This window comes from Stegastes partitus, unplaced genomic scaffold (genome assembly GCF_000690725.1).
Source record: "Stegastes partitus isolate 25-593 unplaced genomic scaffold, Stegastes_partitus-1.0.2 Scaffold1161, whole genome shotgun sequence".
NCBI lineage: Eukaryota > Metazoa > Chordata > Actinopteri > Pomacentridae > Stegastes > Stegastes partitus.
Genome location: NW_007578892.1, coordinates 1 through 17,708, shown reverse-complemented (window position 1 = coordinate 17,708; position 17,708 = coordinate 1). Strand labels below are relative to the sequence as shown.

The following is a 17,708-nucleotide window of genomic DNA, read 5'->3' as shown; positions in this document are numbered from 1 at the left end:
TGTTTTGTTTGTTTTTTTACATGTAGTTTGCAAACTCTGGTTTCACAGCTGCGTTTCCGGAACAGAAGGCTAATGCTAACATACCCACACACAAACATGTAAAGCAGGACACTCGTGCTCTCGCTTCGGTTTACTCGGCCTCTGTGTTGTGTGTAAAGTCAAAAGTAAACTCCAAATTGTCCAAAAGTCAGACAGGCGCGGTGAGTCATGTTTGGGCTTGGTCGCTTCAGTTGATCTTAACGCCGATGTTTGGGCTGACTGGCTCATTCCAACGCTCGATCAATTATCCTGTTGTGTGAACAGCTTAAAGTCTAGAGATTTGGCCCATCAATAACTCCAGACTTGTCGGAGCCCAACGAGAGCTTTTCACATGTGTTTGATTTCGTTGGTCCAGTCTGGTGCAAAACTGGCCAAGTTTAGAGCCTGACATTGATTCTGGCAACAGTCGAGTTCAGCTCTTGTTGATTTTAGCAGCAACTTTCACAAATATAACGCAGTGTTTTGAAAAGGAAAACATTGCATTTAATCCATTCGCCTGTGTTTTGGTGTGACGGAGCACATTTCAGTTGATCCTAATTATTAAACTACACGACAATTATTAATTAGGTTGAAGAAATGTCGTAAAAAGTTGTTCATCTATATTATCTTGTAATAACGGAATTGAAACTAATGGTTTGTAAAGAACGGGGGCTGTCGGATATTCTGAAAGCTTAAAATTTAAAAATAGACTTTTTTTTTTTAAGTTTTACATCCAAATGGAGGCATTTTAACCGCTAATATCAGAACTTAAAGTATTTGAATTTTACTGCTTTTGTGTTTAGTGTGAACTGGCTTTAAATTGTTAAAGGATCTGTAGCATCTTATTTTTTATAAATCATATTTTGACTTTGGCTCACTCACATTAAGACATATTTGCTCACTAGAGGAGATATAAGCATTTTTCTGTTGTTTTGCCACTTTTTTTTAAATTAATGTCAGTAGAAACAACTTCAAATGAGCTTTTAAAACTGTCAGCGTTCTTCCTGTAGTGGACGTGGCCTCTGTCGAGCCAGCTGGTGACTCAGGTTGTGCAGAATATTCCTGTACAGTGAATCCTAGTTGAGGTCGAACTCGGTGCCAACTGCTCTCATCCCAAAACTGGACCCAAGCGAAGACAGAAGGCCTCAGTGCTCGACACAGAATGTCAGACAAGTGCCGCTTTATGTTTGTGTGTTTTTAGCTTGAGAGCAGAACGAAGGAGAGCATTCACCTCAAGAAACTCCCGCTCAATCAGAGTTTCTGCCTTTTTCTGCTCCCTCACACTCAAACTTCCAGCTCCCTGTGTTGTCGTTCAGAAACACAACTTGGTGGCTGAACTGTAGCCAGCTTCAGGAAATGAGTCAAAACACAATGTTTCATGGGCACAAGGAAAAAGAGGTGGTTGTTTTTGGAAAGCTTAGATGAATTCAGAACAAACTGCCTCTGGACTCATGTTTATCTTCTTTTTTGTTTTTTGTTTTTTTTTGGGGGGGGGGGCAGCACAATGGATTTGGAAAGACAGATGTAAGAGTGCAGATAGGTTCATTTTGATAAAGACTACATTCAGATTTGATAGTTCTCCAAATCTCACTCGCGCTGAGGTTAGTAAACTACTCCAGTCCACACTGCTTTCATTGCAGGTTTAGGCTCACTTGTAATTAGGCTAATTGCAACATTAAATATAACACAACAATGCTCTGCTAACAGGAAATGCACCGGTCGCATCTATACTGGGCACCAGTATCGACCTCTTTCAGTGGATCTGATGTCGGCCAGGATGTTCCCAATCGACATTTAATACTGTCACTTCATTACTGTCAACGTAAACTGTCTCCACTATCAATAAATTCAGCGACAGCAGCACCTGGCTTCTTGTTACCTTACTTAAAATGTACTCCTATGAGTTCTATACAGTTTTTTTTTTTTTTTTGTTTTTACAGATTTTAAATTTTAGAAAAAGAGCATTTAGTGTAAGAAACGACTAAACTGGATTGATGCATCATATCAAATGCAACATGAACAAAGTTTGTTTTGAGCAGCACAGCAGGTGTATTGGACGGTAAATTGGGTGTAAATGAATCAGTCATGACCTCAGTGTCACGATGAAGCTGTACAAAATGAACAGTTTGTCTCTACCGGGAGATTCTTTTTAGAAATGATCGTAGGTTTGAAACAAAATCCATCCCAAATCAAATTCATCATTCAGCTACTTCAAACATGGTTTTCAACACCGTTCTAGCTGTTCTGTTTACATGTTCTCTGCTTTGCTGTGCTTTCCAGCAACAGCTCACAATGACATGAACCTGCTCTTTCATTATCACGGTGCTGGTTTTATTTTTGTGGAATTGAAAGCTCACCGACGCGTAGCTCCGTAACATTTTCCTCTTCAGCCACACCAGAGGCAACAGCTGTCAGACTGTTGTTTTTCTCTGAAAGACCCTATCAGTATTTTGACAGATGTGTTGTTCTCTCACCACGACACTGTGGACTCTGGACCCTCACTGTTCACCAAGTCAGGAAGGCTTCAGGCCTCCAGTTAGATCACTGCTACGCTTCAGATGAGATCAGACCGTAATCATACAGCGACTGTAAGAGAAACTCATCGTACGAGAGTCATGAGCAGGACACAAGTGGTCGATAATAAATTAATCAGAGCTGTGTTTAAAATTTGTTTCATTTTTTAGAAACTTTGGGATTGGATTTGGGAGATCACCAGATCGTGTGTTCCACAGGCAGCGAACGAAACTAAAGCTAAATGCTGTTTCTAAAGCTTCTCATAGGGGGAGTGGAGAAAGTTAATAAAACGTCACTTTCACAGAAGTTTTTATGCTCACTTGAGGTTTAATTTGCATACCGGGAGATAGAAACACCTTTTTCGAATGAGCTCTGACATGATGACTTCAACTCACATCACTTGTCAGCTGTTTCTTTTCTTGCCTTCATCTCCAGACAGCTTTAAGCGCGGTCGATACCGGCTGAGAACAGAATAAACACAGCTTTCCTGATGGCTGCAGACTCAGATTTTTCTCTCTTGATGGACAGAGTTTTGTGTTCTGTATCGACTGGCAAACTGTTTGTTTTCAGCTTCTTTTCTTTCTTTTTTTTTTTTGTTTTTGAACAGCCAGATGTTTATACGTACACTGACACCTTCTCATGACGCTACGTAGCCGAGATCTTTTGCTTCAGAGCAGTGAATAGAAACAAGCCTAATTCACGTTATTCACATTTTGTTATTTTGCAACACCTAAAAAGTTTACTTTACAGTTACGTGGAACCGCTGCTATTGTCTTACAGCCAGCGCAGCGTAATGTCAGGTATCTGTTTGGCTCGTATGAAACAAGCTAATTGGACCTATAGCTTGGTGCTGAACAGCCAAAGTATGAAATCCTTTCCTGAACCAGCTTATTTAAATTCAGGGTCGGAGGAAAGCTGAAACATTTCCCAGCATGCACTGGGCAACAGACAGGGAGACCAGGAGTGTGAGGACGCATGGCTGATGTTTTTTCTTTATCACAGATGAACATCGAAACCAGGTTAAAGTCTCTGGTCATGAATTAAACCCCCAAAACTCTGCAGATTTCTCCATGAAAATACTCCCATCCTGCTCAGAACTACCTGCATGTAGCCCTATGCTGTCTCTTTTTTTTTCACCAAGTTCTTGCCTCGTTCTACACTCATTCCTTCACGGTTTGCTGCAGCTCAAGCACATCAGCTCACCCACAACTCTGCTCCAACACTGTAAAACTACTCCACAGTACATGATGACAAGTTGTATTGTCAGAGTGACTCAGGCAGACGTGTTCAAACTGGAAACCGATTCTGAAGAGTACTGATACAGAAAGCTTGTTTAGTCTAGACGCTTCTCGCTGGAAGTTTCACAGGAAAGTAAATGTGCATCTGGTTTGTCTTGTTTGATAGTTTAGCACAGATCAAGACTGCAGCGTTGACACTTAATCGTGTGGTTGTTTTCTCATGACTCATTCAGATACAAAATATTTAAAGTCCTTTTCTGGCCACTGATCAAACTCCAAGTGAAATTTTTTTTAAATCACAAAAATAGTGCCTTTCTCCTTTAAAATGTCTCTCAGATTTAACCCTACAGTGATGTTTCTTCTAGAACGTGCACATGTATGAAGAACACTAAAAACCTCACAAAGACAAGTTGTAATAATGGAGTCATTTAGTCAGATATGTTTACACCACAGACATGATTCTGCAGAAAAATAGTGACACAGAAAGTCCCAACACGTAAGTTGACAGGGTTGGATCCTGAAGTTTTTTTTCCGTATAAAACCCCAGAAAGTCAGAATTTTTGTGTTCTATTTAAGAATCTTATCTTTCATGACTGTTTGTTTTGCTCCCGATGTGTCTTCTAGCATCTAAAAACCACCACATGAACATGTTAACGGGGTCTTTCCTGACGTCTTTCCTTCTCTGCTGTCCCTCTGCAGACGGTGCCGACCGCACATCAACGATATGAAACGAGGATCTGGGTGAGAGCAGCAGGACAGCGCCGGTTCACGAGGCTCTCCCACGATAAGTCACCTCGAGGTCACCAGCCCTCCCGTCCCCTCTCCCTGTAGCCGATGGTAGAGCTCAACCAAAGGACCGGGCGGGATCCAAGACACACCAGAGGGCCGATCACCAAACGGCTAACACAAGCTAACACATTGGCACCGTCCATCGGGTTGGAAAAACACACCTCCTGCTCCGCCAGCATGCTCACGGTCACCTGGGCGAGGGGAGCAAAAAATGAAAAAGCCTGGACAGCGTGCGAAACAGCGCTCCCCCCTCCGAGGAGGCCGGAAGCAGCGCTGCAACCGAAGGGAGACGCTGGCCGGTGGATCAGGGCTCAGTGAGGCTGAGGCCCCCCTCACTCTCCGACACCGTCTGGTCCCCGCACATTGACCACAGCTCGTGGCATCCTTCAAACCCATAACAGTACCTCAGACCCCAAAACGAGACGAGACAAGCAGAGCCACGAGGATGCACAAGGAACGTTTGGGATTTCCTGGACTGCGAGGACTGAGTGAGAGGACTGAGTGTCCAGGAGGACGCTTGTAGAGCTCAGTATTGGGTGGCAAAACAAACATTTATTTGTATTGTGTGTATTTATTGTTTACATTATGATGCTACTTTCAGAGGGTACAGAAACATGTTTGAATTTCAGGTATGACTTGTGTGATTTTTCTGTAAAGCAACGTGGCTGTCTACAAGCTTTACGCCCCCACGAGTAGCCATCACACTAGTTTACAACTAACGTGCTTATTCTTTATTTTGGTGTGCGCCCCGAACGTTTATCGAGACAAAGAGTGCGAGAGGTTAGAGCAGATAGACGAGGACGTGGAGAAAGACTCGGAAAGTGGTAGAAGGAAGAACGGAGCTGAGGTGATATCGGGAAAGGGAAGCGGATGTTTGAATGAGAAAGACATCAGAGGCAGGACCTTTGATGGGCCGAAGATGACGGAGGGAGGTGATGTCATGTCTAATCGCAGTGGAGGAAGTGAATTTGGCACCGCTCGGTCACACATTGTTCATCCACAGCATGTACTGTATGGACTCTTTGAATTCAGAGCCTTCACGGGCGCAGAAAATGTTTTTTTTTATATAATGGGAGATTAATAGTGGGATCTGTCTGCATGTTCAGATACTGGGTTTTCTAAAGCAGGGTGATACGCTAACGGCTGCATGTTACAACTAGATATCTGTCTTGGAGAGGAGGAAGATTGTGGAGTGGAGACGATGGCAGGAGAAGCAGGAGGTGGATTTGGTTTCCACTCAGACCGTGTTGCAACATTGGAAAAAAAACACACACACACTGTCAATCCATGAAGGGTAGTTTTCCCAGAGATTGTCTCTTTAGCGCTTACCTCCACCTGCTGGCCGAACGCAGTCATGGCAGGACAGATGCTGAAGTCCTCGGAGACTCAGGCAGGCACAGAAATGACTTGAGGAAACATCAGAGCTGCAGCAGCTTGGTTTCCCTCACAGGCTGTCTGTGTATCTCGTTCTTCAGTCTGTTCTGTCAGCGCCGGCCTACATGGAATTTATTTTCTTTGTTTTTCATTCTGAATCTCATGGTTATTCTGTGTCTTAATATTTATCCTCCGTTTTTTTTGGGACTTTATAAGAGTAGGTTTATATTGAAATAAGCTGGTTAGTTACTCCCCGCTGTGCCGCGCTCGACCGAGCATGCGAGTCTGAACGGACGTCGTTGAGGATTATCGATTATTATTGTTGTTTAGTTTCTTCATTAGTTTTTTTTTTGCAATTTCTGTAGTTCTTCCTTTGTATCCTGCACTTGATATGATAATGTGATACACTAAAAAAATCCAAACGTTGGAGGCTCGAGCTGCAGCTGAGGAGGTCGACACTCGCTCTGTAGAGCTGCAGACTCCACAGCAGAGACGAAGGCGTGATTTCTGTTTGTCTGGAGGCGGATGTCGGCGTAGCAAACGGTCTCTTGTACGTCGGCTGAGTCCTTTCACACGGTTAAAGGACGATAACGGTGTTTGTGCATGTCTTACTTCATTTACTTTGAGTTACACATGCTTGACATTGCTGTTGTTTTGATGTTTTTACAACCTTCCAGGCAAACACGAGTTCCCTTTTTTACGATGGCCTTAACTTCTTTAGTCCAAACACTTCAAAGTTAATGCATCACAGAAGAGTAAATCTAGTTTGTCTCGTTTGTTTGACAGTGCAGATCAGAGCTGTTATTGATTAATCTGCCAACTATTCCTTCAGTGATTTAAAATTTAAATTTATTAAAGTCCTCTTCAGCCGCTGAGCCTAAAATCTGACCTCCACGTAGCTCGAGCACACCAGCTCACCTACAACTGCTTTACACAATGACGAGTTGTAATATTGAGTAATTCAGCCAAAGATGTTTGAAGAATAACAGCAGACTGGCCGGTTTGGTTCTTCAGGTTAGTTCTGTTTGAAACCTTGGAAGTCTGAATCTGTGATTTTGAGACTAGCATCAGTTCACTGCAGTTTGAAGGTGGAAGTGCTCAGCCATGGCATAGAAGAACATCATATGTATAAGTTATATGAGGTAAATAATAATGATAATTGACCTCATACCTCACCAGAGGGGGTCTTTAAAGGCATTTATAATTTTTCAGAGCTTAATGTGACTTCCTCAATGTCCCCGTTTTATCCAAACATTCACAGTTTTTCTTGCAAATATCACAAAGAAAAGCAAACGTTTCAGTTCACTGGCTGTCAGAATAGTTGCAGATTAATTGATTGAACTCATCGACTGGTTGCTCCAGCTTTGGTCAACCAGAGAAATCACTGCACAGTCTGGACAAAACATGTTACAGAAATCTAAAACACTACAGAACTCTTGACAAAGAGGCAGCAGAGATGTGTGTGACTCGCATTAAAGGAACAAAAACATGCAGAAATCCTGTTACGGTCCCTCATTCTGGCTCTGAGAAGCCTTTCTGGAGAACAAACCGCCGTCTTCGTCGGCTTAAAGCGGCTTCAGATCCGGAGATGGCGGCTCGAATTTTTGGCTGCAGACAAAGTGTGCGTCTGTAGTTTTACAGCAGCGACTACATGAACACTGTCGCCTCTGTGTTTTGAGTTTGTGTCTTTGAGAGCCAGTCAGACGTCACCTGCACGTTTGTGAATTCCACCAAAGCATGAATGTGACGTGAACCCTGTTAATCCCGAGTGGTTAAACTGATGTTACACCTTCGACAGACTTGTGTTTTTGTTGTTTTTGCTGATGCTCGTCGCTGACGAAGCATCAGGATCTCATCATATTCAGACTCTTTCAGTGTCACTGCCATATGAATCAGTACTTAAAGTAGACGCAATTATTTATTCTGTTTTTTTCATAATTTTTGCAGAGGTGATACTGATCATTTAGGTGTATTATTATTTAAAGTACCATATGTATTAACATGTTATGGCTGGTGACCATACGTACATCTCAAATATTAACATAGTTATTGTTGACTGACTGTTTTTCTTGTATTTTTTTTTTGTTGTTGTTGTTTTTGTTGTTGCTGTTGTTGTTGAACTATAATCTCGTTTGTATCTATCGGTGTCATGTTGAGATTTTTCTCATTTGGACTGTCGGAGAGCAGATCCGTCACAGATTCATGTTCGGTTACAAAAGTCACGTCGGGCGTCACGTCAGCAGTCCAACAGCGATGTAGTCTTTTCAGGAAGTAGACGGATGTTAGGCGAGATTAGGATTTAAGATCTGTGAACTTGGTGCTGTGGGCGTTTCATGACCCAACGCTGGTCCTGTGTGGGAGAGGCTTGTAGGTTTATGTGTATGTTGCCTTAAAGGATAAGTTTGGCATTATTCTATACTTTTTTTCTAAATGTTAAAGAGCCCATATTCTGCTTTTTTTGTTTCGCCCTTTTCTTTAGTTTTTTTGTGCATGTAAAATCTACTTCAGTTATTCTCTCTGTTCCTTTAGTCGCCTTAAATGCCCCGTCTGAAGTCTTGTCCTGTTACTTATCGACATCATCATGTCACACATTTGCCTGACTGGCGGCTAGTTTGCTCCTTCAAAACACAGAAAAAGCAGCTGTCTCGCATTCTGTCCTCGCTGGAGCTGCTTCCACTCGAGCTACATTAAAGTACTTAGGTGTGACTAAACAACACTTCCTGGCTGCTGACCAATCAAGAGGGCTCCTCAGGAGGCGGGGCTTAAAGAGACAGGAGCTAAAATGAAAGCGTTTCAGACAGATGTTGAGTAGAGGCGCTGCAGAAATGTACAATATGAAAAAAACTGTGTTTTTGAACATTAAAGCGTGTGACCGTATTCTAGTAGGTCCACAAAAATTAAAAAGTAAAAACCTGTAAATGTGCAAAATATGGGCTCTTTAACGAATCCCATGAAAAGACCAGATTCAATAATGTGTCCGTCTCAGTATTTTACTGTAATTTTTAACAAAAGTTACTCAAAAAGTGGAGAATTTGTTACAGACTATTGTCAGCTGTGGGTCAAAGCTGCTCTCATGAGTACTTGTGACAGCAGGAAACTAAAATAAGTGTGTTTCTGGTTTACTAACAGCTCTGTGGATCTACGCACACACGACTAGTCAGGATCAATTAGTGGCTCGTTTCTGTCTTTTCATGGGATTTCTTTCTATTAGGAAACCTGCAGTCAAGCAATGTAATCAAAGGGATTGTCGAAACTAGTGTTTTTGCAGTATTTTTTATTTACTTTCATATCGCTGTGCCATTTGTGAGTCATAAAGGTGTTGCTAGAAAGTTCAGGAGATTTATTTCAGTTTTTGCATACACGACACTAATCCTCCTTTTTGTGCCACATTTTATATAAAATACTGTCTGACAGCATTTAAGTAACCCGAGTTCATGTGATTCTTCCAGGTGACAGAACGGTTCGGTTGCATGACTTTATGTGTTTTAGAAGCCGCGACGTCCTGCAGCGTCTCCGGCTCACAGATCCGTCTCCTGCACGTTGAACACCGATCGAACCTGTGACGGGACAGTGGAGGGTTTTAGCTCTGAGGTCGGATCATTACACGTCTCTACAAAACCAAATGCTTTTCTTTTTTTTTGTTCTAAATGCATATCAGCTGTGTGGGTGTCCAGGAGTGCTTCTAACGCTGTGCACACTGCAGTATTAACAGTTAGACAACGCCGTGATATTCCAAAAACATTTAATGTACTTTAAGTCAAGACATATATGCTGTTTTGTATCTTTTTTTTTTTTTTTTGTCATAGACTCTGCAGTTTAGTCAGTTTATGTCGATACTGGGATGCCAAGACTTCTTTTGTTTTTTTGTTTTTTTTGTAAATTCAACAGCATCCGTTGTGTAACAAAGTGTTACCGCTTGACTGTGCTCCTTTTACTTTACATTTAGTTTTATTTTATCAAAGAGCCGATGTCCTGTATTGACTGCAGGCTTACGTATATATTTGACAAAAAAAACAAAAAGAATATTGTATGTTTAATAATAAATGAATAAATAAAAAAAAAACACAAAAAAGACAAAAAATGCAGAAAAAAGTAAAGAAGAAGAAAAAAAAACCAGGAAGAGAGAGAGAGAGAAAAAAAAGTGTAATTTATATTTTAAAACAACTGCATGCACAAGGCTGGGAAAGTCATATTTAGAATAACAAATGGCAGTGCCTTTTTTGTACTCGAGACATTTACCCCAAATGTAAATGGTTTTATATGGACTTTAAAAACTGTAACGTTGCAGGAGGAAGCTAAAGACTGTCGGGTCGCGTTCACTCTGCAGCCACAAGAGTCCGAATGTAGATCATCTGATGCCCCCGTGATGCTCTCTGTGATCCAGGGATGGTTTTGGACAGTTAATTATCTAATTTGATGAACTTTCTGAATCATATTGGAGCTAAATTTGTATCACTGGCCTCACAGTCGGATGTCTTTACAAGAAAAAGACTTTTGGGGTTGATAAAAATTCAAAAAAAATGACAGTTTGATTGAGTTTGTGTTCCTCACTCTGATCATTTAGCTCATGTTCCGGTCAATTGATAACAAATTCAGTACAAACAAGTTTCCAAATCAGCTCGAGGGTAACAAACTTCCCAAAGAAAAGAGGACGTGAGCACTGATCAGTTCACAGACTTTCATGCGTCTCCATCAGAGTCCGTCTGTATTCTGGTCACAAACACTTCCTGTAGCTGATGATTGTTTCTGTCATCAGCTCATTTGCTAATTGTTTTCTTTCTTAACTAATTGATCCTTCGGCCTTTAAAAGGTCAGAAAATGTCAATCAGAGCTTCCCAGAGCACTTATTGATCAACTGGTGCTTTAAATTTACAGATTTTTCAACCAACAGTGGAAAACGTAGAAGATTTCTGGTCATGTAATTGACTACAGCCTCCGCTCTGCACTCGCTCTCAGACCAGAGGCATTAAAAAGTGACATGCAGCTGATTTGATGCTTGTCGTGGCTCCACCTATAGGACGATGGGTCCCTCTTCTAGGGATGCAATGATCCCACATACATTCATAGAGAACCAGCAAACTGCTTTTAAATGATTCATAAACATGACAAATTCAGTGATTCCTGCTTCATTCAGAGTCACATTGAGCCACTAACAGCAGCCAGTTCATTCATCAGTGTCGCTGCTTTCTGCTCTGCTCAGATTTTCAATTCGTTCAACCACACTGACTCATATTTAGCTAAAATCCGGTTGGTCACATTTCTTTCCGAGCTAACAGCCAAGTTCAGGAGTTTTTGGGATTTTTGTTAAACGCAGCTTCACGTCACAAACTGCTTCAAAGGACACGCGTGGACCTGGAGGCTGCAGCGTGAGCGTGAACCCGGCCGTTAGCTTCTGCACTCTGTAGGTACTTCTTAATGCTGATATGAAGTTATAATTGTTCTGGTCTGTATAAAAACAGATGTGTGTGTGTGAATGGCTGTGTGACGGTGAGGATGAGCGTGTGTGTGTGTGTGTGTATATGTGTGTGTGTGAATACATCCATTTTTTTTTCAAACGTGTCTTGCTGTACTTTTGTCGCGACGTACCAGAATGCTGTGACTTGGCATGCCCCCGTTATACATAAAAAGACAAAAAACTAAACGCTCAAAGGGCTCCAGTGTGTTTGTGTCTGATTCCGTCTCTGGGTTTGGAAAAAAAAAGGTTTTTATTTTGATTTCAAACTAAAATGTTGCTTCTAAATTCAGAAGTTTTTTTTCAGTTTAACATCAGAGGAAACAGTAATATGTGTCACAACTTTCACAATTCAACAAATATCTATTTCATCAAGTTGTCTTGTTTACATTATTCCACGTGTATTTTATAGTCAATGATGACCTGTTCATGGGTGTTACAGGTGTGAACTACTGCAGCGGTAAAAACTGATTTCTAACAATCTTCTACATTATAGTGTGTTTATTAAACTGGTTACAAACGCTGAACAGGGGAACCCAAGTGTTGCTTTTGTTATTATTCAGGTTTATAGGTATTCATTTTTATTTCAAAAAGACCTACGTATCCATCCATCATCTATACACCACTTAATCCTCACTAGGGTCATGGGGGGCTGCAGTCTATCCCAGCTGACTCAGGGTGAAGGCAGGGGACACCCTGGACAGGTAACCAGTCTATCACAGGGCTACACTTAGAGACAGACAACCAAGCACACTCACATTCACACCTACAGACAATTTAGAATCACCAGTTAGCCTCAACATGTTTTTGGACTGTGTGGGAGGAAGCCGGAGAACCCGGAGAGAACCCACGCTGCACGGGGAGAACATTCAAACTCAGAAGCAGAAAGATTCCAGTGCCCCCACCGGGATGCGAACCGGCGACCTTCTTGCTGCAAGGCAACAGTGCTACCAACTGCCACCCTGCAGCCCGACCTACGTATGGATTTTTAAAAAAATAAACCAGACTAATAAGAATACATTTGGTTTATAAATTTCTTAAATAACACTTTAACTTCAGGACGACACTGATATTACTTCAAATTAAAACGACTTAATGCTGCTTAGACACTGATGCACCAGTATTAACTATTATAAAACAATTAAAATATTGAAAAATCCTCAGTCACGGGACATTTTACTTCAGAGTGAGTACATTTACGAGTGTTATTTTAGGACATTTTGATGGTATTACAATTAAATGAATTTGAATTGATTTTTTATTGCAGTATTTTTACTTTATTTGCAGTAAGTAAAGGATCTGAGTGACATTTTCACACATAAACAACAGCAGGCTGCATACAATTCAGAGTCAAGTGTTGTAGCTTTAAAAAAAAAAAAAAAAAAAGTATTCAAGGTGCAGTTTTACTGATTTCTAAACTTTTAAGACTTAAAGCCTGCAAACAAACTGGTGCAAAAAAAGAAGAAAAATCAAAGTTCATCAGCGTGAAGAGAAGATTCTAAATTAAAGTAACGTTTTAATTAAAAAATGACTGAAACTTGTGTCATTTCTGCTCTGATATACACTCAGATGTCCATTAAAAAAACGTTTCTTTGTCTGCACATTTACGAACTTGAACTCCTGTGTTTATTTCTAAACATAATCTTACAAAGTCTGAATCTTTCTGACTCTCATTTGAGCCCTCACACTTCAACTTTTTTGCACTTTTTCATAAAACTCTATAGAAGATTTTCAAGTTTTGGGCTCCTGTCTGTGTTCATGTTTCCACTGGAGGGCGCCAGAGTTGGAAAGTTTTGAATTCAGCACACAAAGCTGTAAGTACGCTTTGAATTGTGTTGGTGCTGCAACGTTTGTCTTGATTCCAGCGACAGTTTATCCGTCTGAAGCTGTGATTTGTAACGTTTCATCAGTCATGAAGCTGTTTCACCTCATCAAACATGAGTACAGATGTTTTACTGGCAAAGTTCCAACAGAATTCAACAAAGTAGAGTTGAGACTTCTGAAGGCCTTTTCAACACACATGTAGCTAACAATGTGAATAATTAATAACACTTGATTTATGCTCATACTGGTGATGAAAACCCAGAAGTGGCAATAAGACCTGGAGTCATGATCTAACAGCACATCATGATAACAATAGTACAAATATTGGCCTGGACTCAAATAAACATCAGAAAATAGATGAGTGGACAAGTTTGTTTGCTGAAGTCAACGCTCTCCACTGTCACATCAATCCCACTTTCACTAAAATCACTGCTTACAGGAGGCCAGATGTGTCAAACTCATGTAAAGGAATTATGCAAAATAATCTAACTCAGTGTCTTCAGTACTCTAGAAGACCTGCAGGCGCTTCAGTGTTGAAGTTCGACCACCGGCAGCATCAGTTTAAGCCTTTGTTTGAGCTGCTTCTTCAACTCTGCACACAAAGAAGCAGGTTCGGTGTAAATTGAATGCACAGATGTGACGTTATGAAGTCGATGTAAAGCTGCTGAGTCATTCTCCTGTCAGACATCCAACCCGCTGCAGCTCCACCTCTCTGCTGTTCATTCTGGGCCAAACCGACCCTGTAGGAGGCCTCGCCATCTTGTACTTTTTAGATAAACCAGACCAGAGTTATGAGCTTGTAAAGACTGTTGACCAGCAGGTACCAAGGTTTCCACTTTAAACATCTCTGTAGCCGTAAATGCAAACAGGACGGCAGAATTAGAAAAATTCAGAAGAACACCCTCAGCTTTGAATCAAAAGTTTTCACATCCACTCGTGATGGTTTTTGATTTGTGCTTCATGACGGATAAAAAAAAAAACACCTTCTGGGTAAAGTTTTGGCATTTCACTTCACCGGACTGGTCAGCTGCTTCCTCCATCGTCTTCACCTCCAGACAGAATAAAACAAGCTGACAGGAAAGAATAATGACAACTTTCTCAACTTCAAACTGTTTGCTGCTCTCTGAAGTATTTCTTTCAGCAGGATGGAGTCAAACTAAACTACAGTGTGTTTATAGTATTAAAATAACAGCACGCTTCTGTCTTAGATTCAACATTTTAACACCTCTGTAGACGTAAATGCAAACCGGATGGCAGAATTAGTCGTGTTTTGAAGCAGAAAAGCTTCACGGAAACCGCAGAATTCAGAAAAACACCCTCAGATTTGCATCAAAAGTTTTCTCATCCACTCGTGATGGTTTTTGATTTGTGCTTCATGACAGATTTTTTTTTAAAAAAACCTTCTGGGTAAAGTTTTGGCATTTCACTTCACCGGACTGGTCAGCTGCTTCCTCCATCGTCTTCGCCTCCAGACAGAATAAAACAAGCTGACAGTGAAGAATTATTACAACTTTCCCAATTTAAAACAGTTCCTGAAGGCTCCTCTGCATTTTTCTCTCAAGGACGGACAAAGTTTTGTCAATTTCTTAGCGATACTGTTTCTGGCTTTCCTTACTCTCTGTATATACATCACACCTTTATCTTTGTCCATCTATGTTTTCTAAATGTTAACGAGCCCATGTTCTGTTTCTCCAACTTCCTTTAGCTTTTTTGTGCACATAAAAGCAAAGTTAGTTGACCCCAGAGACCGCACAAAACTCCTAAAACACCTCGTTTGAAGTCGAGGCCTTTCTTCTGTTACGTATCGACATCATCATGTGACACATTTGCGTAACACCGGACGAGCAGCGAGTTCGGACCTTAAAACTCAGAAAAAAGCAGCTGTCTTGCATTATTTCCTCGTTGGAGCTCCTTCTGATCCTTCTGACCCTAATGTATGTAGAGATCAGATGTTACTAAAAAAACACTTCCTGGTTTTTGTCGGTCCAGCTGACCAATCAGAGCAGACTCAGTGGGCGGGGCTTAAAGAGACAGCAGGGGCGAATGTGAAGAGAAATGTACAGTAGGAGGAAGATCATGTGTTTGTTTCATATTAAAGCAGGTAAACATATTCTAGTGGAGCCTAGAAACAGAATTACAAACCTGTAAATGTGCAGAACATGGGTCCTCTAACGAATCACACAAAAAGACGAGATTCAATCATGTGCTAGTCTCAGTAGTTTCTTGTAGTTTGCTGCTCTCTGAAGTATTTCTTTCAGCAGGATGGAGTCAAACTAAACTAAAGTGTGTTTACGGTGTTAAAATAACAGCACGCTTCTGTCTTAGATTCAACATGTTAAACATCTCTGTAGCCATAAATGCAAACAGGATGCAGAATTAGTCGTGTTTTGAAGTAGAAAAGCTTAAAAGAAACATCAAAATTCCAAATAACTTCCTCAGATTTGCAAAGAAAAGAAAAAAAATGCACCAATTGCACTATTAAACACTTTATCCATAAATGTGCATTATTTTACCCAACATATTACATTCTACCTCGCTGCTGCACAAATATTTAGCGCTAAACACAACTGATTGTGGCCTTTCTACTCTAATGTTGATATTTTCTACTACACTTATGTTGCTATACTTATATTTTGCTCTTGTTTTATTGTACTTATTATTCATCAGGCTTTTTCTTAAAACAAAACAGGACCTGAGAACTAATTTCGTACCACAAACATGTGAATGTGAGCTGGCGTGACAAAGTTTTCACATCCACCCGTGACGGTTTTTGATTTGTGAGATTAAAAAAACACCTCCTGGGTATAGTTTTGGCATTTCACTTCACCAGACTGATCAGCTGCTTCCTCCATCGTCTTCACCGCTGGACACAATAAAACAAGCTGACAGTGAAGAATTATTACAACTTTCCCGACTTTTCTCTCATAAAGGTTTTTTATGTTTCTTCAAATTCTTCTCGTTTTTCTGATAAACACAGTTTTGTTCTTCTACTCTGTTGATCACAGACGTTGTAGCCTGACGACAAAACACAGCACCGTTTATTTGCTGGACAGTTTTTGTTTGTTTGTTTGTTTGTTTTTCAAATTCACTCGATGATTATGTGAAAACGCAGCTTTCGGTGCATTTATATGTCCAGTGAGCAGGATTTATAGAAATCTGAGGACATACATGTGATGTAATATTCATGATTATGTTATTAAGTGCTGTATAGTCACTTGTTTTTCTAACCTTAGAATGAGCCCTTTACATCCATCCATTACAGTCGTCCTCTAATGTATTCATAGCCTCCCATTAAAGAAGGAAAAAAACAGCTGCTACTGAAATAAGCTGAAACTGACAAAAATAATAATAAACAAAAATGCAATAAAAATCATGAGCTACGTCCATCTTTTATACAGTCCATGGTAATTAATGTGGCATGAACACCCCAAAGAGTAGATAGTGAGCATGATAGTTATCTGTCGTTTCCTGTAGGACTCGCGAGTACCGGACCCAGTGCAGGACTCTGCTGTGAAGGTGGAGACATGCGGTGGTGGTGGGTTTGCCACAAAAAAACAAACAAATAAAGACAATTAAAGCTGCAAGCAGCGTTGGTCGGGTCCTCGGTCTGGGTTGGACCCTCATGCCCGTCTGACCTCCATTTTGACACAATTTAAACCTTTAAGTTGAAGGAGCCATTTTTCTCTCTCCTCTAAGCCTCAGACTGTCAGTGAGTCACATGACCTGCTGCACTGAGCAGCCAATCAGCATTAAAGCTGCAGGTGATGATGTCATCGTTCTTCATGTCCCTGGGTGAGAGAGCTGAGAGTTTCACTCACTTTCTCTCTGCCATACAGCAACAATTTTCACAAATGTGTGTAAAAACAACATATTTTTGTGGTAAATCTTGTTATGAAGCCCTCAGTGTCATTTGTAAAGCTGTAGGACCTTTAGTTTTTTGTGTAGATGATCAAATGTCACAGCATGTCGGCACATGCCCCCATAGACAGCCATGCAAAGCATGAGCCGAGGCTGCGGCAGCGCATCAACTTTAACGGCTCGCCATTCGAAAACCGGTTAAGAAACGCCAAATCCCTTCAGAACTTTTGTACATCAAGGCCTTCTCTGTCTCCTGTGCGATTTTCAAGTTGGTACGATTACGATAATTTTTTCCCAAAAGAAGTTTTCGCTCATTTTCTTACTTTGAAAGGCAAATTGTGAACTTCCTGTTGGAGATAGGTCAGGGGTGTCAGCACGAGATTTGTGGGTCTCATTGAGACAAAAGTTTTGGTGTTTGTTTGATCTCTGTACGACATTCCTACTGAGCGGTAGGGCCGTTTTAGTGTATTTTTCTGTACCTAGGTGGCGCTAGAGAGCTTTTTGTGTTTTTTTTTCATTTTATCACATTTTTCACCGATTCGGACGTGCATGCCAATTTTGGTGAGTTTTGAGCATGTTTAGGGGATCAAATTAAGGGTTTCGCGTTGGTCAGGAGAATAATAATTAAAGCTGCAAGCAGC

The 17,708-nt window shown here is 40.9% G+C and overlaps 1 protein-coding gene across 2 annotated transcripts in view; it reads left to right on the top strand.

Moving 5' to 3' along the window:
• Positions 1–9,262, top strand: part of samd4a (sterile alpha motif domain containing 4A) — a 65,069-nt gene extending 55,807 nt beyond the window's left edge. For both annotated transcript variants that reach the window (XM_008296883.1, XM_008296882.1), the window contains exon 13: positions 4,470–9,262. In XM_008296883.1, coding sequence (XP_008295105.1) covers positions 4,470–4,498 — 29 coding nt within the window. In that variant the 3' untranslated portion in view covers positions 4,499–9,262. The remainder of the gene's footprint in view (positions 1–4,469) is intronic.
• Positions 9,263–17,708: the final 8,446 nt, after the last annotated feature.